Here is a 27,019-nt window from a genome sequence, read left to right as displayed (position 1 = left end):
TAATGGAATGTACTGTATTTCCTCACCGGACCATCTGGAGACCCATAAGTGAACAAGACTTTGATTCTAAATGAAAAGGGCAGAGAAGAATGGCGTACAAGAACGAAGAACATCCACAACCTTGAAGCGCTTCTTCAAACGTGACTAGGAATTGGGCAGGCCAGGGATCCAGCTGGTCTGGTTGAAAATATAGCGTTCTTGTGATTATTCACCTAATCTACCATACAACTTGAAGGAAATTAAGATCAACATTAGGATTCAAACAAGATTATCATGACTAAGAAAGGAGTGACACATCATGGGCTTTCCTCATGTGATGATCCCGAGAATATCCTTTTTGACTCATAGCAAGACGTGGAGAAAACCCATCTCTCTGTACAAGGGAAAAAATGAGATTTCATATACACTACTCCTAGTGGTTACATGCTGTGAGTTACAAAGCCCAACCCTACACCAGTCACAAATTACTCATCAATGGTTTTCCCTCTTCCTCTAATCATATCCCCAAAATTACCCCTCATAAATCGGTTGAACAATCGCCCCTCTTCTTGTGCAGGCGGCTTCTGGGGACTAGGTGGCTCAATTGAATCCGAAGTTTCTTTTTTGGCCAAGAACCCAGTCTCTCCAAAAAGACTAGTCACCCCAGAAAAGCTTAGGTGATTGCCCATGGCCTTCGTAATGGTTTCCAATCTTCCACCCGACCTTTCTTTCAATATCAGCTCCAATGCTTCCTTATGAGCCGGGTCAAGAGCATCAGGGTCCTTCAGCAAGTTCTGAATCACTGGTAGAAATAGCTCTCTCACATTTGTAAGAGAGAGATCTGCAAAACAAGCTGGATTAGCCAGATCAGACTTATGATTATCACTTGCAAAAATTACCACAAAACAAAGTCTGTTTTTGGAAAGGTGGGCTTGAATGTGCGCCCTTGAGTTGGCACAAGAGAAAAGAAGCCACATGAGACCCTGTTCCAAGGTGTAGAGATGTTACCGGTAGCATCCAAGGCACGTATTGCCTCACAGAAGGCATCAGCTTTCTCCCGTCTTCGCATAAGAGTAGCTCCCTGTGTTGTTACCCCTGTAAGTACCAAAAGCTTTTGAAGAAGATGTGTGCCTCGTCAAGTGAATCATTATTCGAAGAGTGTGTACATGGGACATTGCTAAAAGCAGGAGAAAACAACTAAGACAACATCTTTCAAAGGATATAATCCCTTAGGCTAGAAGTAGTCAGGGGGACTGCAACAGCTAATGTGCGTATGATTGCCACAGTAGCCTCATGCGAGCCATCTTCTAAGAAAGCGTCCATCTGCACCCTAATTTTGTCCATGATCTGGCCAAAGCAAGAGGCTGATGAGGCTGATGGCATCCCTTAAGAACACTTAAACAAGAAGTGCATGAGATTTGTAACTTGTTTGAATCAATCAAATAACATACCACATCATCTTTGAAATGTTGAGCCACGGAACCAAATGCCTCAATGCTTGAATATTTCACCAGAAGATTTGGGTCGGAACCCAGAGTGACTAGTGCAGGCAGTATATCATGAGTTGCAATCCTTATGTCTACATATGGGACCTGCATTCTCACAATTTTTTTTTTTGTCATGGATGCATATCTGATACTTAAATAGAACTCAAGCATTGGAAAGCCAATATAGGCAGCCGGCCATATAAGTACACAAATGAAAGCAGGTACTGACAAGAACTTTCATTATGCTAGCTGCACTAATTTTCACGTCTGCATTCGAGTTGACCACCAGCTCCCACAGGACGCCCACAATTACAGCGTGTTGCTCTTCACAAGTGCTGCAAAGCGAAGCAATAAGAATGTTAGAACACTAAATTACATCTCAAGTTCATTTTTAATCAGAACACTTGTTTAGCATCTCTCTCATGTTGGTCTTATAGACGCTTTGGGTCTTTGAAGACATTAATATAATGATTTGCTTCAGGCACACATTAGGCACACTTGGATTAACCCGGCACGGCCCTTGCCCGTCAAGATGCAGTATTATTGGGATCATTTCCTTAGTAGGCTCACAGAGGATGGGCCCTTGCCCGTCAAGATATAGTATTATCGGGATCATTTCATACAGAGACCAGGCTACATGGATACCTTTATGTCTCATGCCATGAGGATTGCCATTCGTCAACTCCGAGTTTCATCCCATACCCTAGAGATCGAGGCCAGCAAAGCAGCAAGGATACCTAGGGGATTTGCAGATTATGCAGCAGAGAGCTGGAGTCTGAGGAGCATTATGTATGCCAATGCTCAGTCTACTATGAAATCAGAGGGAGTTACCATTGCCTTTTCAGAGAGGGGTTCGGTCCTATTAGCCGTATCATGGATTATCCGGACCAGAGATGCCTGGGCTTGTTCTTGCTGGAGCTATGACGACACAGAGAGAGCCTCCTCATAGCACAGACCTCACGAGCTAGTTCAGCCCAGCTCAGGATTACCAACTTCTTCCAACCCCAGAATAATGTACCTCCCTCTGTAAGGAAGCTTGAGAAGATATATATATACCCTTAAGATATACCCTCTATAAGGAAGCTTGACTAAGATATATACCCTTAAGATATACCCTCTATTAGGAAGCTTGACAAAGATATACCCCTACAAATTAATTAGTTTGTCCCAATAGTTCATTAATATAATAGAAAGGAGCCATTTTATCAGTATGATAATTTTTTTATACAAAAAGAAACTCGTATTGAAACATCTTCATGGCATTACTTGAAACAGCCCAAAGCAAGAATCACTTTCACTTGAGTGTCTACTCAAGATCTTGAGTGTCTACTCAAGATCCACTACTCAAGATCCACACACACATAAGCATATCCCTGAAGCAATCTATGTGCCTATAATCCATGGTTACACCACATTAATAATATCATGAGGGAAAGGGTGGACTCACACCATAGGGCTACAAATAGGATACTATGTATGGTAAGCCTCCCTAAGCTAAAGACCATATAATAAACTGGCTTAGCATCCTAAAAGGGATATATGTCGCATACCATACACCCCTAATAGTCCTACTCCACCAGAAGAGAGAGCCTCCTCATAGCACAGACCTCACGAGCTAGTTCAGCCCAGCTCAGGATTACCAACTTCTTCCAACCCCAGAATAATGTACCTACTCCAACAGAAGATCCGGCACTTCATCAGACCAGGACAGTATCCAAGAGCATAGGGGTCACTCTACTGCGAGCCACAATGCTCTGAGCTGCGAGACGACCTCGGCCCCTGGATCACAACCACCACCAGCCCATCAGGCCCATATCGATGTAATCCTTACACATCACCGACGCACGATGGAGGCCTCTTCTTCTCAAACTCTCTTCACTATTTCAGATCTTGCGGCCACCCTCTTGCATGACGAGATATGCCATGGACATTATTGTATCACTTTGGTCTCATAAGCCCATTGGGTCTTTAGTAGACGCTTAATATATATTTCTTTCCTTTTTTCTCTCTCCACTAAGACCACCCCTACCATGCCTTGTATGCAGACATAGAAGAACTCTCTAGAAGGGAGAAATATTACCAGGGGTTTTAAAAAAATGAGACGCAACTTGATTAGAGTCAAAATTAGCTCCAAATTCATTATTTTTTAGACTATCTAGCTTGTATTTAAGCAGGTTTTTTTTTCTTTTTTCTTTTTTTTTGGGGGAGGGGGGTGGGGGTTTGCTAAACTTGTCCTTCATCACATCAATCTTGTAGTCTTGACAAAGTGGGTTTTTTTTTTCAACTAGCCTTCGGCCCAAGATACTCCCATAGTTACCATTTTTCACCGCCTATGTGGGCACCTGCCCTTAGGCAATGCCACCAAGGAAGCACCTTGTGGGGTTTTGAACCCTAGACCTCCTGGTTCTAGGCAAACACCTTCACCACTTGGTCTATCACCTCATTGGTTTTGACAGAGTGGTTTTAATTACCAGTTCTCATTTATTTGGGGCTAATCATGTGAAAGCGTTTTCTTAGGGCCATTTGTAGACTGTATCAAGCAAGAGGCAAAGAGCATGAAGGAAAAAGAAAACCACCAAACATAAGTGACATGGGGACATTGAGTTGCCTAGATAGCTTTGTCATCCACCAAAATCAAACGAGATATAAAATCCAATGGATACCAAAGTTGGTGGAATCATTGCCTAAATTGTTCCACATAGGTACCATTTTCGATCCTAGAGCTAAAGTGTCACGTGAACCCTGCACTCGGGTACATAGTGACACACTGGCATGATCATCAGTGCAGCATTTGTACAGAAGTAGAACCTTTTCTAGGATCATTTGTCGTACGTCGTGACCCCAATGTGAGTCCTTAGTCCAGGGAAAGTCATGCATGAGCTACGTAGGTTAGTCTCTAAGCTTTAGAGGTCAGTTAGATGTCAGTCCTCTTAAGCCACTTGGAGAAAAGCATCATTCAGAAGCATGTAGTTGTCAACCTTAACATTAGATGCATGTAAAGCATTTTAGGTTCATTCACATAGAAGGGGGCCAGCCCCAAGGCAGCCCCTACTTGGGCTAAGCCTTGCAAAGGCATCCAAGAGTTTTGCCAAGCAGTCGGCCAGCAGCCAACATGTGTGCTACAGCCCGACCAGGATCTTGTGGGGCAGCGGCCAGCCGATTGGGCATATGAGCATTAAATGTGCAGCCGACTGTGCATAATACCAGTTGTGGGCATTGCTTGCAGTCGACAGAGTCTTGCATCAGCCGACTAGCAATTATTAGGTTGTGGGACATATTTGCATCAGCCGACAGCCTCTTGAGGCAGCTGACTGCTGACCAGATGGGGTATAAAAGCATTGCCTCAAGCCCACACAAATCCATTCAGGTATTCAGCAGTGAACAACAGCAGTTCAGCATTCCAACTCATCTCCAGGCAAAATTGAAGATACTCTTCAATTTCAGCCAGCACATGTGCAGTCCTACAGCTTTCTAGACTTGCATCAGTGGCCAAGGAGAGTCTTCAGCAGAGCCTCGGGATAGCTGGATACTCAGCCGACGCACAATCTTCCTCGTCCTTGCATTGGGCATTCATATCATTTGTACTCAGCATTGTACATCATTTCTCCAAAGAATAATAAAAGCAAATACTCCTACTTGCAAGGGAGCCATTCCGGGGGTATTGGGACCCAATACTGTGTCGTCTTCTACATTCTCATTCTCCTCTCTCTCTCTCTCTCTCTCTCTCTCTCTCTCTCTCTAAAGTTGATGCTAAAGATTCTCACCACATAAAGGTATCAAGAAGGCCTTGTTGTACATTGTCACGTTGATCCAAGTCATCACAGACAATGGTTCAAATTGCACAAAGATGGGAGAATTTGTAGAAAGGGATTATCCAACCATTGTGTGGCCTCCATGTGCTTCTCATTCTCTTGATTTGATGATGGAGGATGTGGCATCACTTAGTTGGGTAGAGCCCATCTTGGAGAAAGCTATGCGCATCATAAAGTTCATCACTCGCAAGACACAAGCTTTGGCCCTTTTTAGAGGGATTTGCCATTATGATCTTGTGAAACCGGCAAAGACTCGCTTCGGCTATCTCTTTCTTGTGCTTCAGAGGTATGAAAATTACAATTTAAGTCATGATTCATGAATGTCATCTTTATCTCTACTAAGTCACTCTTAACATGAATTTAATGTTGTAATTTATGACTCTATTTTCTCGCATAATCCATTTCAGGATGGTGCAAACCAAAGACTCCTTGCGTCGGCTTGTTTCTAGTGAGGAGTGGGAAATGTGGACTGGAAGTCGAAAGCCTGATGCTCATCTCATTGTAGAATACATCTTGAGCATGGACTTTTGGGATGAGACTGAGGCTATTAGGCAAGCCGTTGCACCCCTCTATTTCATCTTACGACTCTTTGATCATGAGGGGTGCACCATGAGCTTATTGTACCACTACATGCAACGCCTTAGGCAATCCATGATGACATGTAGAGCTTTGTCGAGGGACAGGTATGCAATTGCAACTCTCTTGCTATTCAAATTGGTGCATGCAATGATCAATCATCAATGTCATGACTTATGAGTCATGACTCATGACTAATGGATCATTGGACTACTTGCCACTTGATAGTATCATAGTATTGAAATTTCTAAAATGCAATGTGTAAGCAGGCTTTCGGACCTCTCGCATTTGGACCGAAAGATGGAATTGGTTTCATAAACCAATCCATATTGTTTCATACATGCTTCATCCTTTGTACAAGGATGAAGCATAAACCAATCCATATTGTTTCATACATGCTTCATCCTTTGTACAAGGATGCAACCCACTGGAATGATCGCAAGTTGATTTCTGACTGGACTTCCTACTTGGATAGTCTTTTCCACGTAGCAACAAGCCACGTAAATTCTTTTAGTCTTGAGTCTTACTCTTACCTCAAGTTTTAGATTTTCAAGTTTCAAATAAGAACTTACAAACTTAAGTTTTCCTATGTTGATTCTTGAATCGAATGTATGTACTATGAATAGGATTGAGAAGGATGTCATCCTCTTTACACACGATCATGACAAGTTTGCACGGGAGGTTGCCATGAGGCAGGAGCAAAGACGGCTTGCCGTCTCTTAGTGGAAAATAAATGGATGCTTCACACCGAGTTTGCAAACCTTGGCTCTTCGTGTACTCTCCCAAGAGTGCACGAGTGGTGCAACCGAGTGCATATGGAGCATTTGCGCAGATATTCACACCAAGAAGAGAAACAGGTATATGTGCATTGTATTAGAGTCTTGAGAATCAAAACTTTAAATTTTAAATTTTAAAGTATGTACTACGAATCTTAAAAGATAGAAATTAGAATTATGGACCAAGTTCCAACTTCCAACCCTCTTTTTGTGTGGCTGATTTGTCACAGACTTAGCACTAGCCAACTAGATAAGTTGGTGTATGTCAATGCAAACCATCGCTTGCTTGAGAAGCTCAAAGGCAATGATGGGAGCATCTAGGGAGGAGGAATTCTCTAATGGAAAGTGAAGGAGGTTGACAGTGAGGTTCTTGCAAAGCTAGAGCGAGGCCTTGAGCGCGGTGAGCAGAATGATCTCATCACATTTATTCAAAGGTGCACAGATAAGGATATAGCATATGATTTCCTTCGGGAAGATGTGGCATGCTTCAGACGTGTGACACGTGCCATTCTTGCTACTACAGAGCCATGCGATCTTGATGAGGACCTACCTTCACCACGACTCCAAGATGATCATGTGGGTACATCCTCAAGTGCTCACATCTAGACATACAGATGACGAGCCACTAGTAGCGCCCGTCAGTCTAGAGGTACTATAGTTACTTGCAGAGGTGGCCGTGCTAGGCGGGGTCGTGGCAGTGGTTCACTTCTCATGCGAGAGATGCTACCTTCGGATGCTTCAGACGAGAGAGAGCTAGAGGTCTCCAATTCTTCTAGTAGTTCTCATATCTCTGACATTGGTGGTTCAGAGGAGGGAGAGTCTAGAGAGGACTAGCCTCTAGGCTCCTAGAGGCTATCATGTGGACTTTCATGTGACATTGTCACATGACTCATGAGACACTTTATGTTTACTTTTTTGATCTACTTTTTTGCTCATGGATTCATGTCATGTATCCAGATTCTACTATCTATTCTACTTTTTGAGATGGCTGTTGAGTCTTGACATTGATTTATGTGATAGTTTTGAGTTGGTAACTTGGTTTATGAATGATCATTGATGACTCGTGATTCCTAATTCCTGACTTTATGAATGATGAAATATAAATTGTAATATGTATCTTATGTTTTGAAGTTTATGTTTCATGTGTTTTTCAATTTCAGGTAGCTTCTATAAGCTCTTTTAAATATTTAAGAATTAATGAAAATATTGATTTTTCGAAACCTCGCGGTTTCTTAGCCGAGGGACGAAACCTTACGAAACAAAACCCCAAAAACCTCCAAACGAAAAAAACCTCGAAACGTTTCTTGTGACTATGATCTCCGCATCATGAAACAACGGCTAAAGCAAGTGGACAAGCGTTGTCCCAAACTATCATTCCGAAGTTTCGTCCCTATTCCAGTCATTCAAAAGTTAAGTGATGTCTCTGTAAAGTTAAAGTTGCCGAAAAGTTGGACTATGCACAATGTCTTTCATGTTTCTTGGTTGAAGCCATATGTACGTCCAGGATTGCACGATATAGCAACAACCAGATATGATAGACGAAGCTAAAGTCATAGAGCTAGAGCAAATCCTCCTCCACAGATGGAAGCATGGATCCGGTCGAGAATACGACAGTTCTACACGAAGTTTAAAGACCGCGGAACCCATGAAGCAGTTTGGTTGGATGAAGAGTTCTTTCAGGAGTACCCCCAGTTGTTGGCAGACTACTTGGAAGCCCTGAACCTGCCGCCAAGTTAAGCAAGAGGGAATGTCACGTGCACCCTGCATTGGGGTCGGATTATTTGCCGTACGCCGTGACCCCATTGTGACAGTCAAGCATGAGCTACGTAGGTCAGTCTCTGAGCTTTAGAGGTCAGTTAGATATCAATCCTCTTAAGCCACTTGAAGAAAAGCATCATTCACAAGCATGTAGTTGTTAAACTTAGCATTAGATGCATGTAAAGCATTTTAGGTTCATTCACATAGAAGGGGCAAGCCCCAAGGCAGCCCCTACTTGGGCCAGCCAGCAGCCAGCAGCCAACAGGTGTGCTACAGCCCGACCAAGATCTTGTGGGGCAGCCGACTGGGCATATGAGCATTAAATGTGCAGCATAATACCAGTTGTGGGCATTTCTTGCAGCCGACAAAGTCTTGCATCAGCCAACTGGCAATTATCAAGTCGTGGGACATATTTGCATCAGCCGACAACCTCTTGAGGCAGCCGACTGCTGACCAGATGGGGTGTAAAAACATTATCTTAAGCCCACGTAAATCCATTCAGGTATTCAGCAGTGAACAACAGCAGTTCAGCATTCCAACTCATCTCCAGGCAACAAGGAAGATACTCTTCACTTTCAGCCAGCATATGTGCAGTCCTACAACTATCCGGACATGCATCAGTGGCCAAGGAGAGTCTTCAGCAGAGCCTTGGGATAGTTGGATACTCAGCGGATGTACGGTCTTCCTCGTCCTTGCGTTGGGCATTCATATCATTTGTACTTAGCATTGTACATCATTTCTCCAAAGAACAATATAAGCAAATACTCCTGCTTGCACAAGGGGGGAGGGGGGGGGGTGCTTTAGTGGGTATTGGGACCCAATACTGTGTCATCTTCTACATTGTCATTCTCTTCTCTCTCTACTCTCCATGAGTGAAAATGGAAAGAGAAGGCTATGATGACAAGTGGAGAGCCACACAATAGCTGGAGTGGTGACAAGTGTGTGGCCACTTGTCTCACTTTGATCCAATTTCTAACACGTGTGCGGCCACTTGTCTCACGTTGATCCACTTTCTTGCCACATGTCCCAATCTAAGAGATGGGTTCTCCCATAATCTTTACCTCTAAAAATATCCCAACTAGTAGACATTCTGTCATAGGCACTTTGCCAACTCTTGGTATCTGCTCAATTCTAGATGTAATGACGCGAACAGAATTTCCATCGAAGTCTGGCCAAAAATAGCAACTCTCCTAAAATTCCTTTGTATTCTAGGATAATCCCCCATTCCCAAAGCTTGTACTTTCCAAATATTTAGACATCCTGGAGTCCACCAGACCCTTTTCATACTGGGAAATGTCCAGGTTGGTGACACCCAAATCAGATGTGCCTTGGACTCTTCCTACTGGAGCTCAACCGACACAGAGAATCACTACTCAAACATCCTCGCCCCCCAACACTCCTCTCAGCTTACCACACTAGTTTTTTCCAGTCCAGAGAGGGGTGGATAGAGAGGCACTAGAGCCCATCACAGTGGATATGGGAGCCTACACCACAGTGCCCCCTCACAGCAAGCCCATGGGAGTCGCATCAGATCAGGCATGCACACTCCAGAGAGCTAGACGCACTCGTTGCGTCGGACCCCCCCAGCTCATCCACCCCAGATTAAGGAGATCATGGCATGCCTTCAAGCAGCCTCATCCTCGCAGCAAACTATCGACATCCCTAGCCTTCTTGTATCACCCATGATGGACATCCTGAATGGGCCCTTGCCCGGCATACAAGGTTGATTGATTGTTTTTATTCAGCTCTCCCATGTCCCATCACTTATTGTACCCTATATTTGGCATAGTAGAATCTAGATTTTTTATCTTGTATGATCTCAAAGTCTGAGATCTTAGCTTTCAGTTTTCAGTTTTAGTTTAGTGTTGCTTTTTCTTATTTCATCCCTTTGGTCTCATAGACCCTTTGGGTCTTTTGGAGACGTTAATATAACTCTCTCTTTTTCTTTCTCCAACAAGGTGAGCCAACTGAAAGAGCAAGTGGAATGTCTCACATACGAGCTCAAAGAATGCCAAGGCGCTATCAAGGAGAAGGGGGAGCTCACACATGGAAAAGCTTACCAAGAGTGTAGAGGCAAAGATTCAAGACAGTATGATAGCAACAAAAGAAGAACTTGTGTGGGGATGGACTGACGTAGTAAAACAGGCAGCAGAGACGGAGAGGACAGCAGTAGTCAAGAAACATCGAGCCTCTGCCCCACCCATCATAGTGGAAGAGAAGAGGAACATTATACACGAGACACTCGAAGAAGAGAAGCGGAGGAAAAGTAAGGCCTTACACATTCGCATCACACATATGGCAAAGGGTGGCTCACCCAAGGCAGATGCCTTGGAGCTATGCAAGAAACTGAAGGTGGAAGATTCCCCATTTGTGGATGTATGTAGAGCAGGAAAGGATAGATGTGGGAGGCTTCCAGGAGACATTTACAGGACGAGATATCGTCTTCTATACGGAGACACACCAGAGCTCAGAGAGGGAATTGCCTCGTGTCACAGATACCAATGGGAGTCAGTTTACCGTGGGCATACCCGCAGGACAGGAGGAGTACGGGGTCAGGAGGAGGAGTAGTCCTATTTAGGTCGCACCTTCAGGGCCTACAGCTTACACCCACCAGATACATACATGTGGCGGTTTGCTACTTTGCACTAGATACTTCGCGATATGCTATACATGATAGTCAGGACAGCCTAACCAATGGGAGTCAGTTTACCGTGGGCATACCCGCAGGTTAGGAGGAGTAGTAGTCCTATTTAGGTCGCACCTTCAGGACCTACAGCTTACACCCACCAGATACATACATGTGGCGGTTTGCTACTTTGCACTAGATACTTCGCGATATGCTATACATGATAGTCAGGACAGCCTAACCACTCAGGCAGAGGAGAGGAAGGAGTCCCCTTATGCATCATTGTGTCCCCTTATCCATCATTGTTTGATGAGATCTCAGCCATGTTGGGACTACGTGAAGTTCTCCTCGTTGGTGACTTCAATGCTAGGACCAAGAGTAAGTAGTCTCAGTTATATAGCTTTGAGGACCCTATCAGCCATGTTGGCACTAGGTGAAGTTCTCGTTGGGGACTTCAACACTTGACCAAGAGGACACAGGATTGCAACGGGCTTCTCACACCTCTTGGAGTTGGGTTCTTGGCATGGTCTCATTACTTATAACGGCATGGGACAGTGGCCCCTATCCAGCAGACTCACAAGCTTTCCATATAGTGGAGGATCGAGCACGGTGGATTATATAATGGGACCCCTTGAGCTTTCTTCACTCATCTCTGAGTTCACCATCCCTACATGCCCTCTTGGAGGCAACCACACCTACCTCTCCTTCTCCATTGCCTGTACACCACGCAGCCCACCGCCACCCCCACCCACCACCCACCTCCCACTAAACGAAAATCCACTGCACACATGAATGTGACCACATATATGCCAACAACATTGATCATGGTTTGGTAGATATGGAACCATCAGTTCCCCTTGCCACCCTCACCTCCCAACTCACCGACACCATACATTCTGCAGCCATGGCCAGCTTTCCAAACACCCCCCACTCCAATGCTAAGCCTTGGACAGGTACCATGCCCCAAAATGGTTGGTATGATGACAAGTGCCGCACCAGACGTGCTCGTCTCGAGCGAGAGGTAGCGACTCCTCAAATCCTTGAGCATGATGCGGCTCAAAGGATTAACCGCTCTCTCACTTGTGAGTATATGTGACAAAGCAATATTGGGAGATATACCAACTCTTCTTGAGCGGCAACTCTGAGAAGGCATGGCATAGGTTGAGGGAACGACGCCCACCCACACCCATCACAGATCCTTACATCTGGCACACTTATGCACACTCACTTTACCATATTCCCAATCAGCCTCCACTCCGAGACCCACCTGAACCTCGCCCCACTACCTCCACTTTCTTCACATCAACCATGGTGGAAAAGGCCATCCAGAAACTCCAAAACAGCCACTCCCAAGATCATGAGGGGATTAGATCGAAGCACCCATCACATGCAGCCGACCTCTCTTGGCTTACATGTTTAGGAAGGCTTTCCCCACACTTGGTCATCACACATCATCTCACCCATACACAAAGCTAGGGACACTATGGAGCCCAATAACTACAAGACCATCATGATCGGCCATACCTTGGCCAAGCTATTGGATCTGTGCTGGAGACAGAGCTCAACTCATTGGCAGAGAGAGAGAGAGAGAGAGAGAGAGAGGCATAGAGCACCAGGCCAGGTAGGGTTCATGCGAGCCTTCTCCAGTGTCCACCCTGGAGTGCTCACATCTTCACACTCAGAGAGCCTCATCGAGCAGGCCAAGGCTGATGGCCTTTGTGGATTTCCACAAAGCCTTTGATACAGTGCCACATGATTGCCTACTATGTGCCTACAGATCCTTGGGTTTCCATCAGACATGATTTGGGGCATTATTGCTTTATATGAGTGAGTGGTTGGGAGGGTGAGATGCCCTGGAGGACTCTTAGAGGAGATATCTAGTACTATTGGGTGAAAGGGGGCTGCCCGCTATCCCCCACCCTCTTCGGGCTCTCAGACTTTATTGACAGAGTGGGAGATAGAGGGGCATCCCTAGCAAGCATTCTTGTGTCTCTCTTATATGCTAATGAGATAGTGCTTATTGGAGACTCACAAGAGGGACTATAGAAGCACGTGGATGCCCCACAGGACTTCTGTTTGCAGAGTAGGAATTAGTGTTAGTTCTTTTTGTTATGTTGTCTTTTTTTCCATGATGCGATTCCATGGACACATTGTACACCTTTTGTCTACACCATATGTTTAATAGGGCTCTCTACCCACCTGGACATCACACATTATTGTGCCTATCGATAAGGCGGGAGACCCCATGGATTCTAATAACTACAAAACCATCATGATCGGCCACATCTTGGCCAAGCTCTATGGATTTATACTTGAACAGCACACTAGCAAAGAGAGAGAAGGATCCACAGCACCACGGCAAGTAGGATTCGGGAGGACCTTCTCCACGCTCGATCATATATTCATGCTTCAGACTATCATCGAGCATGCTAAGGGAGACGGCCGCACCGACTATACTCATGCTTTGTGGACTTCCGCAAAGCTTTTGATACAGTGCCTTGGGCCCCTCTCCTATAGCACTTATAGCATCTCGAAGGTCCTCTAGATTTGTGCATCATACGACTGCACCTATTGCCTCAAGAAGGTCCAACAATACAAACTCCCCGTCTCCTCACACAAGCATTAAAAGTCCTCACAGGATTGCACCTTTGGTCCTTGTGAGAGGGACTAGAGAACATGGGCCCTCTTCCACATACAAAGAAGAGGAGCAATAAGAACAGTTGGTATATTGCTGGTATATTGCTACTGCAACCTCCATCTAATTAAGCACAACGAGGTAATCCCATCGAGCTGCACCACGTGAACGTCGACAAGATCAACATTGAGAAAGTGAAAGACATACCAGAGATTGTCACCATTTGGTCCCTTCACCAGTCTTGACCAGTGTTTTCACACACTGAGCGGGGCCGAGGTGTGTACAGGGATTTTCCATGGAAGGAAGCTGAAGCATTTCCTTGCAAAGTTTGGCCTGAAAGATGGCTATGCAGCATGAGCACCATGAGATTTTTAACTTATAATGTTTATAAGTCGATGTGTTCACACATCATTAAAGACGGGCTGGGCTTATTATTATTTTTGGGCATGGATCCCTCGACAAAAAGAGGCGCCTAGTACAAACTTGGGCAACAAGCTAGGACAAAGCATCAAGTGGATATTTTGGGCAAGTTCTGCCACTTTTGGCTCAAAAGAAAAGCATAGGCTATTTTTAGGCTGGTCAACTTTATTAAAAGGAGGAGGGGCTATCTTTTGGAGGAGGTGCTTGAGATGAGAGGCATGCTGCAGTTTTTGGATGTCTCTCCCTCTTCTTCGCTGGCCGTGCCTACACTTTTCTTCCACTGATTGCTTACGGGTCAGGCTGGCAACTGTGCACAGCTTTTCTTTCTCTTGATGGGCTGACCAGCAGTTTCCTGACAGTAATAATTCAGCAAACAGGCCGTACAGTTATAGCCACACGTGTGGTTGTGCAGGGAAGCAAACAGGCTGATAGCTGTGTAGCTTTCTCTGGTTGGTCGGGCTGCAGCAGGAACTGGCCGTACAGCAGCTTCTCTCACTCAGTACTGGCCATACAGCTGTGTACTGTCCTCTGAACTATTTCGCACGGAACAGAATTGGTTTGGGGCTGTTTGAGGCAGATTTTTGGACACCCTTTTGGACTGTTTTGGGGCTGTTTTGGCACAGAGTTCAGGGCTGTTTTTTGGCTCCGTACCAGGCTGTTTCATGGACTGTTTATGAGCTGATTTATGGGACTGTTTTGAGACAGTTTTCGGATGGCTTTTGGTGTTGTGTTTAATCTTGGCACTAGATAGATATCTGGGCAAGAGATTTGTTGATGCTTTGTGGAAAATCCAGTGCTGTATACACCCGCACCCAGGTTTATTGTAAAAGCTTCTCTCTGAATAAAGAAGATCCTACGGGGAGCCGGTCGTTCCGGCTCACTGCGGTGTTTTTTTAATTTTGTTTATGGTTCCTCCGCTGTGTTTTCATGCTGTTTCTGGTATTTGAAGTATTGGTCTATTCATCAAGTTCCCCTATTAGTTACAGAGATTGCTTCATAGGAGCGCGACATGTATGCCATGTTGTACAAGGAGTTCATGGCACTAGATTGTGTGACACAAGCACTGGCAGATGGAGCTTCCACAAGTGTTGCAGCTACAGAGACCGATGTTAGGCTAGCATCTTCTAGTTCTTCTGATTCAGAGTCACAGACATCAAAGTCGAGAGATGAGTATAATGACCCTAAGGAGGCCGCCTTCAAGAATGACGCTAAGGAGGAGGCCTTCAAGAATCAGGATCTTTAGTCCTAGCTTAGACGGATCAAGAATCCTGATTAAGACTCCAGAGCTTTTGTATTTGTTTTTTCAGTATTTCTACGACATCTTATTTTTCAGGACATTTGTATTCCAGTCTATTGGACTCAGTGCTATTTTGAGAGCACTTATGCAACAGGTTTTGTCACAATCCTCCAGAGATCTGTGCCATGCGAAAGGATTTCCTAGAGCATGATGGATTCACTCATGTAAGAGTTGGTGACTTTAATGAGTGATTAGAGTTGGTGACTCTAAGTCAGTAAGAAGAGTTGGTGACTCTAACTACTGTAGTTATGCATTTATGCAAGGGTTGGTGACCCTAGTGTCTACATAAACTCATGAAAGAGTTCGTGACTCTGTTTAGTGAGTATGTTAACTCATGGAAGAGTTGGTGATCCTAGTGAGTTAGCTGGGCTCATGCAAGGGCAATGGCTTTAGTGAGTAAAGCATTTGGATCCAGCATCGGTGGTGCCCACGGTCACAACAATTTTTGTGTACAAGATGGAAAGTTGAGAGATTTAATCCAATCATCGCACGCAAGCATTTGCCTGTGAACTACACTTCCATGTGTAACTTGCTTTGTTTCCTTAAACATTGCATGGTATTTTGCATGTGAATGTCCACGGGCATTGGGGATGCCTGGACACCCCGTGGACGCGCGTGTGCACACCTGTTTGGGACTAAGGCGATGAATTTTATGTGTTTTGCAAAGTGGTAGGTGTGCACACTCAACCTTATTTAATTATTATTTCTTTGTTTGTCTATGGTTGCAGGTTCATACATTAAGTTTGGGCGGACAAACTTATAATTTATAAAAGAGTTCACATCAGGCTGGACTATTTTAATGAACTGGGACTAGTTTTTAGGTTTGGGCACCCGCGAATGGACCAAAAACGCACGAGTTGCTAAAAGTGACCCTGGGAGCTATTTTTGCCAGACATGAGTTGCTTTTCTGGGTTTTGGGGTGTGGAGCAAGCCAAGGGCAACCAGATGGATCAGGTCGACTTCGTTTGTAGAGGATATATGGGCTGTGGACCATAGTTACCGTGGAACGGGAACGTTCCGAGAACGTCGGATGCTAGAACGGGAGCGGAACGGGAACGTCGCGGAACGCCACATCATATGACATGTCAACATATGACACAAAAAAATGTAACTTTTTGTATACGGATAGCCAAATATGCTTCATAATATTTGCTCCCCCAAGACATGAACATACATTTCTGCAAGCAAAACTTTTTTTTTTTATAAAAAAAATTCGAAACGTTTCGGGACGTTCCGGGAACGTGCCTTCGCCCGGAACGGCGTTCCGACGTCCCAGGAAGGCGGAACGACGTTCCGTGGTAACTATGCTGTGGACAGCAGTACGAAGTGTAGAAAAGCTGGCCAACTCCATGCACAAGAGCTACAGAGCTGGTCGACTTATGGAACGAGGTCAAAAGGGCTGGTCGGCTGTTGAAAAACAGGTTACAAGGCTGGCCGACAGTGTTTTCTCTCTTCTATTGCTGGTTGGGTTTCCACAATCCACAGAGGGCCAGTCGAGTTGCTTAACTTCTCCCTAAAGCTAGTTGACTTCCTCTACTGTTTTCTTTTTTGGCTGGTTGTGAAAATTTACAGCAGATTTCAGCAATACTCTAAGGGTTTCCTTGAGATGGAACAGATACAGGTTGTGCCCGGCTTCAACACAACTTCAAGGGAACCAAACCGATTGGCCTAAGTGTTGTATTGGGCCTGTTTGGAGCTGCTGAATTGCACAATTGTGTGGACAGCCGTGAAACTAAGGAACAGTTCGTGACTGTTAAGCCCCGGTTGGTGACCAAGGGCTTGGTTTCACGGGACAGCAATTGGTGACTGCTTTGGCCGTAGTTGGTGACCGAGGGCTCGATTTTCTAGACAGCACTTGGTGACTGCTTCGGCCTTGGTTGGTGACCAAGGATTTGTTTTCTCTATTGGGTAGTTGGTGACTGCCTTGCTCTAGTTGGTGACCGAGAGCTTGTATTGTTTGTTTTCCATAGATTTGGATAAATCTGGTGCTGGCTGAGGAGTGGAACTCCCGGGCACCCGCCTCTTGTATAAAAGAACACTCTATTGGTAATAAAGATACCGGGGGGCGGGGGGGGGGGGGGGGGGGGGGCGCTGGCCCAACTTCAGCCCCTAGTGCCATGTCGTGCAAGATTATCTTATGTGGTTGCAGGATGTGTATGTGATTTATGATGTCTATGGTGGCAGATGTATTGATTCATGCTCATGTTGTGATGGATGTTGAATGTATGCTGCAATTTGAGCCATTGGTTTTCTGTATTAGACGTGCCTGCCTTGTGACAGGTTTCAGTTTGTATACATATTTTGCATGTGTTTGAAGTCTGAAGTTTGAACTTTGCCTTTTTTAATTCTGTGCTCATCACCTTTTGAAAGCAGGCAATGCATGATTTGTATGATAGAGTGTATTTTTAACACTGAACCAAATTACATATGCATATAAGTAACATATATGGCATTTTTTAAGGCATATCTGTATGAAATGTTTCTGAAATATTCAGGAAACACGTTTTATGAAACACCCAGCTACTATGATTCTGAGAAACAAGTCCATAAAATTTGGGCTCTATAGCAAAGATTCATTGGTAATTATATCTAGTTTCATAAGCTAGCCAAGGTAAGGGCTCTGGAACTCAAGTGGACGCTATGGTATTTGATCAGGGTTACGCTTGCCATCTGTACATAATTTCCTATTTGGATTCATGTAGACATGAATCTAACTCAGTAATCGCCATAGAGGAATCCAAATGAGGGTTCCACAGGTGGATACATCTCCAAGGAGCGTGGAGTCTCAACCCCAACAGTAGCTCGACTGGTAAAATAGGTCTGCGGTATGGGACATATGTTCATGCTATCTGGTGTGAGGCCGACTTGGGGCAATCCAGACCTCATGCCCAGGGGTGGAACCATGAGGGAACCTGTGGCTAAGAGCAGAGCCGCTTACCACAATCTGTCGCAGTCATCCTTGCTGGTATCGAAGCATGTTAACTTTACTCAAGGAGCGTTTTCAGGTATGCAGTCCTAACATCTGGCCCATCTTCCCCCCCAACGTGGTGTACAAAGCAGGGACACACACAGCGCATGTATCTTGCAGATGTTTCAATTCCATTTTGTATTATGTAATGCATGATAAGTATTTAAGGTCCCTGGGTAAATGCATGCCGGTTACTCAAAATTAACAGCCTGATATCTATAGGGAAAGGGACACTCAGAAAAACCATCTGTGTTCCTTAAGAATATGACAGAGACCACACAATGAAGAGGTAAAAGAATCTACTGTAGAGTTGGTGTCCAGAGAGTGTATTCTCATATGACAAAACAAATACAACGGATCATCAATAAGGAAGCCAATCTTATATATCGACACTAAACTGAGCTAAGGAAAACTTCGAGAGAAAAACAGAAAAATGTGAAAACTACCAAAATTGGCAATTGATCATGTAGATCCACACCTCAATCCAAAGGAAGTAGAAACACAACCTAGATTTGGAAGGGTTGATGTAGCAGGCCTACAAGCTTGTGGAGAGTGCTTATCTTGAAGCAAGAGAGGTCATAAGATTGTTTTGCAAAGAACTAGGCACAAACTAGGAAAATCTTCAAATCGACAAGGAAGTTGAACAGCCGCCATTGTTCTTGCACTCATAGAAGGTGTTGCTGTCCGAGTAAATAATTGCTCTAAGACTCCCTTGAGCTCATTTTTAGAGCCCCATCTCTTGGCCCAATGATATGCTTATGCCGAAATTCATTTCCAGCAACTTTCAAGACCGCATTTCCTCGCATAAACTGCTGCTAATTTTTCAGACTCACCTAAACCAATTGGTACCTCCATTATCATATGAACCACGATTTGGCTTTCACTTCCATGGAGCATGATAGGGTGCCAATCAATGACTTTTCTGCTTGAGAAACATAGCTGAGAAAAATCAAGAGTAGCTTTCAAAGTTCCACATTAAAACATACCAAAGAAACCTCACAGCATCAATCAGCTCTGGAGTGTGTGCAGGAGTCAAGGCACCATGTTTAACAGTATGTTGCAACAGTAGAGATCTCAGATATACAGCAAGCTGCTCCTGCATAGTCGGTGCTCCCAATACGCCTGCTAAGAGAAGTGGAAGGACACACAGAGTCGCCAAGCGCTCGTCTGTGTCAGTTCTGGGCTTCAATGCTGAAAAATTACATAAACAGATCAGACACGACCAAAAGCAAACTCGTAATTAACTTGATGTAGCAGTTAACCTCTCCTTGCTAACCTTTAACCCGTGAGACAAGGCTGGCCGGAAAATGAGAGATGTTCACACTGTCGCCTACGGCTGTCAGGAAAACTGGCAGCATGACGATAGAAAGATAGTGGTTTCCAAAGTGTTTGCTAATCCCCACAACAAGCTGCCCAAAAAATATAATATGGTGTGTCCAAATAAGCAGAGAACAACGCACAACAGTTGCCAACTATGTCAAGAAATCAAGCCCTACCTTACTCAAACGACTCCGAAGAGAGTCTTCTCTAGATGAAAGCATGCATGCCAATTGCAACAATACTGGCAAACAGTCTACATGAAGCCAATCGAAAGCCGACCACTCCTTCTGACCCCTAAGGTGAAAATTTCCACAAGCGGTTACACACAGCAGCAGATGTTTGTTTGAAACACACTTCCACAATCAACAAACTACTTCACCTGAGGTAATTCTTGATCAAGCTCTCTGAGAAAAAAGAGTCTTCCTCCATTGGGAGGGCGACTGTCCCTTCATCAGTACTTGTATCCCTGTAAGGACATGTTGTTTTCACCAGTGTGGCCACCTCAGGCAACAAGTCAGTCAGCATCCTTAACAAAACATCCAAATTCCAGCGCTCTCTCTCCCCTAGGGCCCGCAGACGAGCTTCCATAGACCCCTCCACTCCTGATACTGGTTGACAATGCTGACACAACACAATTTATTTTTTTCAATCCATAATCTTTCATTACGCAATTAACGTTCTATTTAAACACATACACACACACACACACACACACACGTGTATACATTGTACATACATACATACGTATATATTATGTTTTTTTTTTTCAAAAAGGAGACTTCTATTAAGTATGAAAAAATTTTACAAGATGGAGATTTCACACCAAGCAAGGTGGAGATCTCAACCAATCAGGAGCCATGTGCTGCCCAAATGAGAGGATGTGAAAAAGATACCAATGTCCCACTCTCTCATAAACTGGCTGCACTTCCTCTCCGCAGCCCTCGAAGACCCCTGGATTCTGGCCTAGGTAGCCATAATGGTGTGAATAATATCACTCAAAATCCTGCAAAGACATTGAGAAACAAGAACGGGAGTACCCTCAATGGCCTCAATGCATCTAGCCTTCCAAATATTCCAAGCTGAGATGCTATCAATAGTCTCCCAAGAGCTGTCTAACCTCTGTGTCGGAGGGACAAAGTGTGAAAGTGGCAAATCCTGAAGACAACACAGCCGAGCAACTCCTTGCCTAACCATAATAGCCAAGCTCCTGCCAGTCCCCTCGAATCTCAGCTGAGGCCTTGACTATGTCAACCAAATGATAGAACCAAAAGAAATGATAGCATCCCTCTTAATCCTACCAAAGAGGTGTGCAATTCGCAGACCAAACCCTCTGTGCTTCCCTGCATTCCCATAAACAATGGTAAACTTTTTTTTTTTTTTCCGGAAAAAAGATCCTTCTATTAGTTAATGAGAAAACGCCATAAGGCTACAAAGCTCACCTCGCAAGGAGTCTGGCGTCGGAACCACCGCCATCGCCCTGTCAGAGACCTGGATGGTCGCACTGCCAGGGACGTCCTCATATCCAAGGGCCGGGCCGCTGTCCGTGGCCCAAGCCACCGCACCCCACGTCACCAGCATCTCACCTGGTGAGCCTGCAAAAACCATCTTGAGAGCGCGCTGCCAAACCTGCTGTGCCTGTGGGCAATCCCATAAGCAGTGCCGCTGCGACTCCTGTGCATGGCCGCACCGAGGGAATATCGGCATCGGTTTTCTTCACATACAATGTGCTTTCAGCTGGACTATTCTCATAACCTTGGCTGGTTAGATGAGCATGTATCTTATCATACCAAGCTCTTGGAGCTTGCTTTAACCCATACAATGCTTTGTGCAACCTACATACTTTATGTTCCTCACCAGGAACTACAAAACCAATGGGCTGATTTACATATACTTCCTCCTGTAAATCCCCATTTAAGAATGCAGTTTTGATATCCAATTGATGCACTTTCCATCCTTTATGGGCAGCCAATGCAATCACTGATCTTATTGTGGTCATTCTCGAAGTAGGAGCAAAAGTCTCTTCATAATCTATTCCCTTTTTCTGGGAGTAGCCTTTAGCCACAAGTCTTGCTTTGTACCTGTCAATAGTACCATCAGACTTTCTTTTGACTTTGTACACCCACTTTGTTCCAATTACATGCTTGCCTTTAGGCAATTCCACAAGATCCCATGTATTGTTCTTCATGATAGAAGAAATTTCAGCTTGCATAGCTTGCAACCAATGCTCATTCTCATGTGCTTCTTCATAAGAAGAAGGCTCTTCTGAATCAAAGAGACCACCCATTGCGAATGCAGACTCCCCACGATGTACATTCAAAGCATGGCTGGAACTAGCCCTTGTTCTACCTGTGAGTGGAGCTGCAAGTTTGCTTTCTTGCAAAGTTTTCAACAACCATCTTGGCACTGACTTGGCTGTGTCTATGGCTGTTTGCTCTTCCCTGACAAGATCTTCCACTTCTTCCATAGAAGGGGGGTGAATGGCTGGCTGGTCCACATGTTCTACATGTGGATTTTCTTGTGTAGGGGCTGGCTGATCTGAATCCCCCCTAATTGCAATGGGTAAAAGTCCATCAAACATGTCCTGTAAGCCTGTATCATTGCTTTTATACAAGCTGTACATGGGCTGTACTGAATTTTCAGCAAAGACCACATCTCTACTCACAAAAATCCTTCGTGTAGTTGGATTATAAAGACAGTATCCTTTGCTCTCATTGCTGTAGCCCACAAAAATGCATTTAATTGCTTTGTCATCTAGCTTTGTTTGGAGTTGTTCTGGCACATGTGCATATGCCAAACACCCAAATGTACGCATATAATCCACTGTTGGCTTTCGGCTATACCAAGCCTCAAATGGTGTTATGGTTTTCAAAGCTTTTGTTGGACACCTGTTTAACACATGAGTTGCACACATTATAGCTTCCATCCAAAATTTGTGAGGCAACTTTTGTGCTTTCACCATGCATCTTGCCATCTCCATGAGAGATCTATTTTTCCTTTCAGCTACACCATTCTGCTGCGGTGTATAAGGCACAGTACATTGGTGTTTGATGCCCTTTTGAAGCATATAATCCTTGAATGCATTTGACATGTATTCTCCACCTCTATCTGAGCGGAGTTTTTGGACTTTACATGCACACATATTTTCAGCCATTGCTACAAAGTGTCGAAAGCATGTAAACACATCTGCTTTCGCTTTCAAAGGGTAAGCCCAAGCAAACCTGGAGTAGTCATCAATGAATGTGACAAAGTAAAGATGCCCCCCTATGGATGGTGTCTGCATTGGACCACATACATCACTATGTATGGGCTGTAATTTACTTTCAGCTCTAACAGCTCCATTTTTGGGGAATGGTTTCCGTTGCATCTTTCCCAAAATACACCCCTCACATACATGTCTTGGCGGAGACTCAAGAGGCGGCATATTATCAACCATATGATGCTTCTGCAAAAGCATCAAACTCGAAAATTTACATGCCCAAAACGAGCATGCCATAGCTCTGCATCATGCATAGCAGGAGTGTGGGCAGCCACTGTATTTACATCATAAGTGCGCTTGTCATAGCTGTCCAGCTTATACAAGCCTTTGTATCGTGTTCCAGAAGTGACTATTTCATAACCCTTTGATGGGTCTTTTACCAAACACTTCCCATCTTCAAATTCAACCTTTAAACCTTGGTCGTTTATGGCTAAGACGGAGAGCAGATTTTTCTTTATTCCTGGAACATACAATACATTTTTCATACATATATTGGCACCATTGGCTGCAATAAGTATGACATTACCAATTCCCTTTACTGGATATGTGGTATGATCTGCACATGATACAGTGCGGCCATTTGAAGCATAAACCAAGTGCTGAAATACATCTTTGCATGAAGTGATGTGGCTCGAAGCACCACTATCAAAATACCATGATGCATTCTGTCTGTCAGATGCAATGCAAGACATATCAGTGTCTGAAGCACTTGGTGTGTCACTAGTGCATGTGACCAAAAAAGTGTACTCTTCCTGGATTACATTAGCTGATTGCTGTGCTTTGTCATCCGAAGAGTCTGCTACTGCATTGCCTGCTTCTTTCTTTTTCTCTTTTGCAATCCGCTTCCTACATTCACTGATGTAGTGTCCAGGCTTATGGCAGTAGTGACATTTGCCCTTCTTTTTGGGCTTGTTTGCATCCCCTTTGTCAGACTTTTCACCACTAGAAGAGGGCTGTCCATGACCAGCCTTGCTAGACTGTTGTCCCCCATGCTTAAAGCTCTTTGCTTTACCCTTATCCTTGGTTGTAAATGCCTTTTCTCCACCACGGTTGCTCCATAAGTTTGCTCTTGTTTGCTCTTCCTGCAAGAGTAAACCCACGAGCTCTTCAAAAGTGACAGGATCACCACCTCCTCTCATTGAGAGGTTGAGAGAGGTGTGAAAGCCCAAGTAGGAAGGCGGTAAAGAATGAAGAGTGTTGGTGACCATCTGTCTGTCTGGGATAACCTCATCAATGTTTAGCAATTGTTCCTGCAAATCTTTCACTTTGGTGAGATGATCTGCCATGGAGTCACCCTCATCCATAGAAAGAAGATCCAATTGCCTCTTCAAGTAGGCAACTCTTGCCTCGTTGCATACCTGATACATTGCTTCCAATGTGTCCCATGCAAGCTTCGATGTCTTGCATGAACGAATGTGCGGAATAATAGTCCTTTTCACTGAAAGGGCTATCAATGACATAGCCTGTGCATCTCTAGAGTCCCATCTCTTCTGCTCTTGTGTGGGAGCAGGATCTACATCAGGAGCTCTTTGAGCACCTCCCCTTTGAGGCGTGGTTGGCTGTATGGTAAGTGGGCGTGTGTCATCACCACACACGATGCCCCAAAGAACTTTGGCTACCAGCAAATTACGGATCATAAAACTCCAGAGGAAGTAGTTAGATCCATCCAGCTTGTCCTCCTGGGTGAGCACACCAAATACATATGTAGCATTCTGTGCCATGTCAACAAAGTATAACTGCAAGCAAACCAAGCACCAATGTGCACTGCCAGGCAACCAAATGTCCTGTGCAAATGTATGCCTGCAAACCAAAGCAAGTGTAAACCTGCACCAAATTGTCCAATTACACACAATGTGTATACATGCGCGACAAATCGCAGCTGTAATGCCCAATTACATGCTCCAATCAGAAAATCCCCAATTTTTATGCACTCCAATCTAATTGGCCAATTTTCAGAAAAGCCCCAAATTTCTGCAAATGTAAGAGGTTCTATTTGCCAATTTTGACCTCAATTTTGAAAACCCCCAAATTTCTGCAAATGAGAGAGGTTCAATTTGCCAATTTTGACCTCAATTTTGAAAACCCCAAATATTGCAGGCAAAGCAAAATGCCCAATTTGTTTTCAATTTGTCCTGAAATTGAGAAATCCCCCAAATTGCACCTGTAATTTTCTTGTGAATTTGACTTGCACAGAAGTGTCTGCTAAATCTGCATATGACCAGCACTGGAATGGCTGCAAAATATTGTATTTGTATTTGACCCAAAATGTGCACAGAGAAATACCTTCCTGCAAGGGCAGCAAGCTTGGAGCAGACAGTTGAATAGAGGGAGCCAGCAAGCTGGCCAAGTCGTTGCAGGTGGAGACTGTTGGAGGGAGTCGTTGCAGGTGGAGAAGATTGGCTGTGGGCAGCCGACAGGGAGCTGGGGCTGAAGCTCACGGAGCTGATGGCACAGGCGTAGGCTAGCTGCACCAGGGCCAGGCGACAGCGAGAAACAGAAAAGGCGGCGGCCGGTGAGTAGGTGTCGGGCGAGGCGTCAGTCGGGCAGGCGGAGTCGGGCACTCAGAGCACGGCGCTGTTGAGTAGTCGGGAGGGCTGCCCCGGCGGCCTCGGACCAGTGCGGGCGCCTGGAGTTGACGGTGGAGATCGAGGCGGAGCACGGGCGCGGGCGGCAGCACAACCGGGCGCCGGCTAGACACGGAAGAGCCGCCCGCGAGCTAGGCGGCAGTGGTGGGCTCCCCACTAGTGCCGCCCGATTCTGGTGGCTGGACGGAGGAGCGCCAACGGAACCAGGCAATCCGGCGACGGAAAAACACAGCGTCGACGGAAAAACGCAGACGACGGACGGAACGCCTGTTTTCGACGGAATTTCGCAGGGATTTTTCCAGCAGCAGAATATCAGGGCCAGCTCCCAGCTCCCAGCTCTGATACCAAATGTTGGGTGTTGGACTCACACACTCACACACACAAACCTGCACATTAGGGTTAGGTGCAGGGTAGAGAAGCTCACACAAAGAAATGAGAGAGAGAGAGAGAGAGAGAGAGAGAGAGAGAGAGAGAGAGAGAGAGAGAGCCAAAAGTGTGGTATCCACAAAATGCAAGTCAACCCTTGCATGTGTGCCACATCCATATAATATAGAAGTACAAAATATCTTTCTCGATTTCGGTGTAGAGGACTGTGAGCTCGGCTTCGGAGAAAACAATGGTTCGCCCGGCCGAGGGAGATTGATTAGCCATGATGCTAATCGAAGAAAAAGACTGACTTGAACCCGAATGAGGAGCAATCCGAACCAAGGGGAAGGGGCAGCCAAGGAGACGGAGGAAAGGAAGGGAGGGTGGAAAAGGGGCAAAAACGGAGGGAAGCAAGGGGAAGGGAAGAGGGCTCGACACACACGCAAAGAAGGGTGGGGGAAGGGCAGCGTGGCAAAGGCTGCACAGAATGGAAGAGGCGGAGGAAGGAGGGGAGGCGGAGAAAGGAGGAGAGGCGAACAAGGAGAGCAGGAGGGGAAGGGGCGCAGACTGGAGACAACAGCGGGAGGAAGAGGGGCGGGCAGAAGCAGGGACGAACAGCAGGGGAGGAAGGAGGGAGGGGGGCGGAGGAAGAATGGGGGGCGACACAGTCGACAGAGGCGGGGATTCGGGGAGCTCGCAGGTCACTTGCCTCACATGCGAAAGCGCGTGCGCGCATGTGCCGCGCGCGCGCGCACATGCGCGCACACACGCGCACGCACATATGTGTGTGTGTGTGTGTGTGTGTGTGTGTACCGTGGCCGCCGAAGACCTGCTCGACTGCTCTCGACTTGCTCCCTTGCTCTGTCGACCTGCTCGTCTGCTCCCTCATCCTGTTCGCCTGCTCGTGTGAGAGCACATGTGGTGAAGCGATTGTCCCAGGACTGTATCGGCCCTATAGCCTATACTGTGTCAGCCCTGCAGTAATCTACGCGACCTTCTGAGGCTACCCTGATGCTCTTTTTTCTCATCGCCAATTTGCTCTTTTTCATCTCTTCCTCGACTTGAGTGCGTGTATAGGAGTGACTGTGTGCGCGCGTATGTGCTGTGCCTCGCTACAGGTCTATTTTCCCCTTCTGTATAAGTCGCTTCAGCTCTCTG

General features: G+C 45.4%; 1 protein-coding gene across 2 annotated transcripts in view; it reads right to left on the bottom strand.

The window, feature by feature from the left end:
• Nucleotides 1-251: 251 nt before the first annotated feature.
• LOC147608830 (HEAT repeat-containing protein) overlaps nt 252-27,019 on the bottom strand; it is a 128,459-nt gene continuing 101,691 nt past the window's right edge. For both annotated transcript variants that reach the window (XM_086788234.1, XM_086788235.1), the window contains exons 12-20: nt 20,034-20,275; nt 19,831-19,948; nt 19,611-19,743; nt 19,321-19,525; nt 1,696-1,801; nt 1,431-1,571; nt 1,203-1,326; nt 988-1,104; nt 252-820 (exon numbers count right to left, since the gene is read on the bottom strand). In XM_086788234.1, the coding sequence (XP_086644360.1) occupies nt 465-820; nt 988-1,104; nt 1,203-1,326; nt 1,431-1,571; nt 1,696-1,801; nt 19,321-19,525; nt 19,611-19,743; nt 19,831-19,948; nt 20,034-20,275 (1,542 nt within the window). In that variant the 3' untranslated portion in view covers nt 252-464. The remainder of the gene's footprint in view (nt 821-987; nt 1,105-1,202; nt 1,327-1,430; nt 1,572-1,695; nt 1,802-19,320; nt 19,526-19,610; nt 19,744-19,830; nt 19,949-20,033; nt 20,276-27,019) is intronic.

Source organism: Cibotium barometz, chromosome 52 (genome assembly GCF_041138505.1).
Source record: "Cibotium barometz isolate CiBa-2024 chromosome 52, ASM4113850v1, whole genome shotgun sequence".
Classification (NCBI taxonomy): Eukaryota; Viridiplantae; Streptophyta; class Polypodiopsida; order Cyatheales; family Cibotiaceae; genus Cibotium; species Cibotium barometz.
The sequence above is the reverse complement of the archived record's forward strand: the minus strand, read 5'-3'. Positions and strand labels throughout refer to the sequence as shown.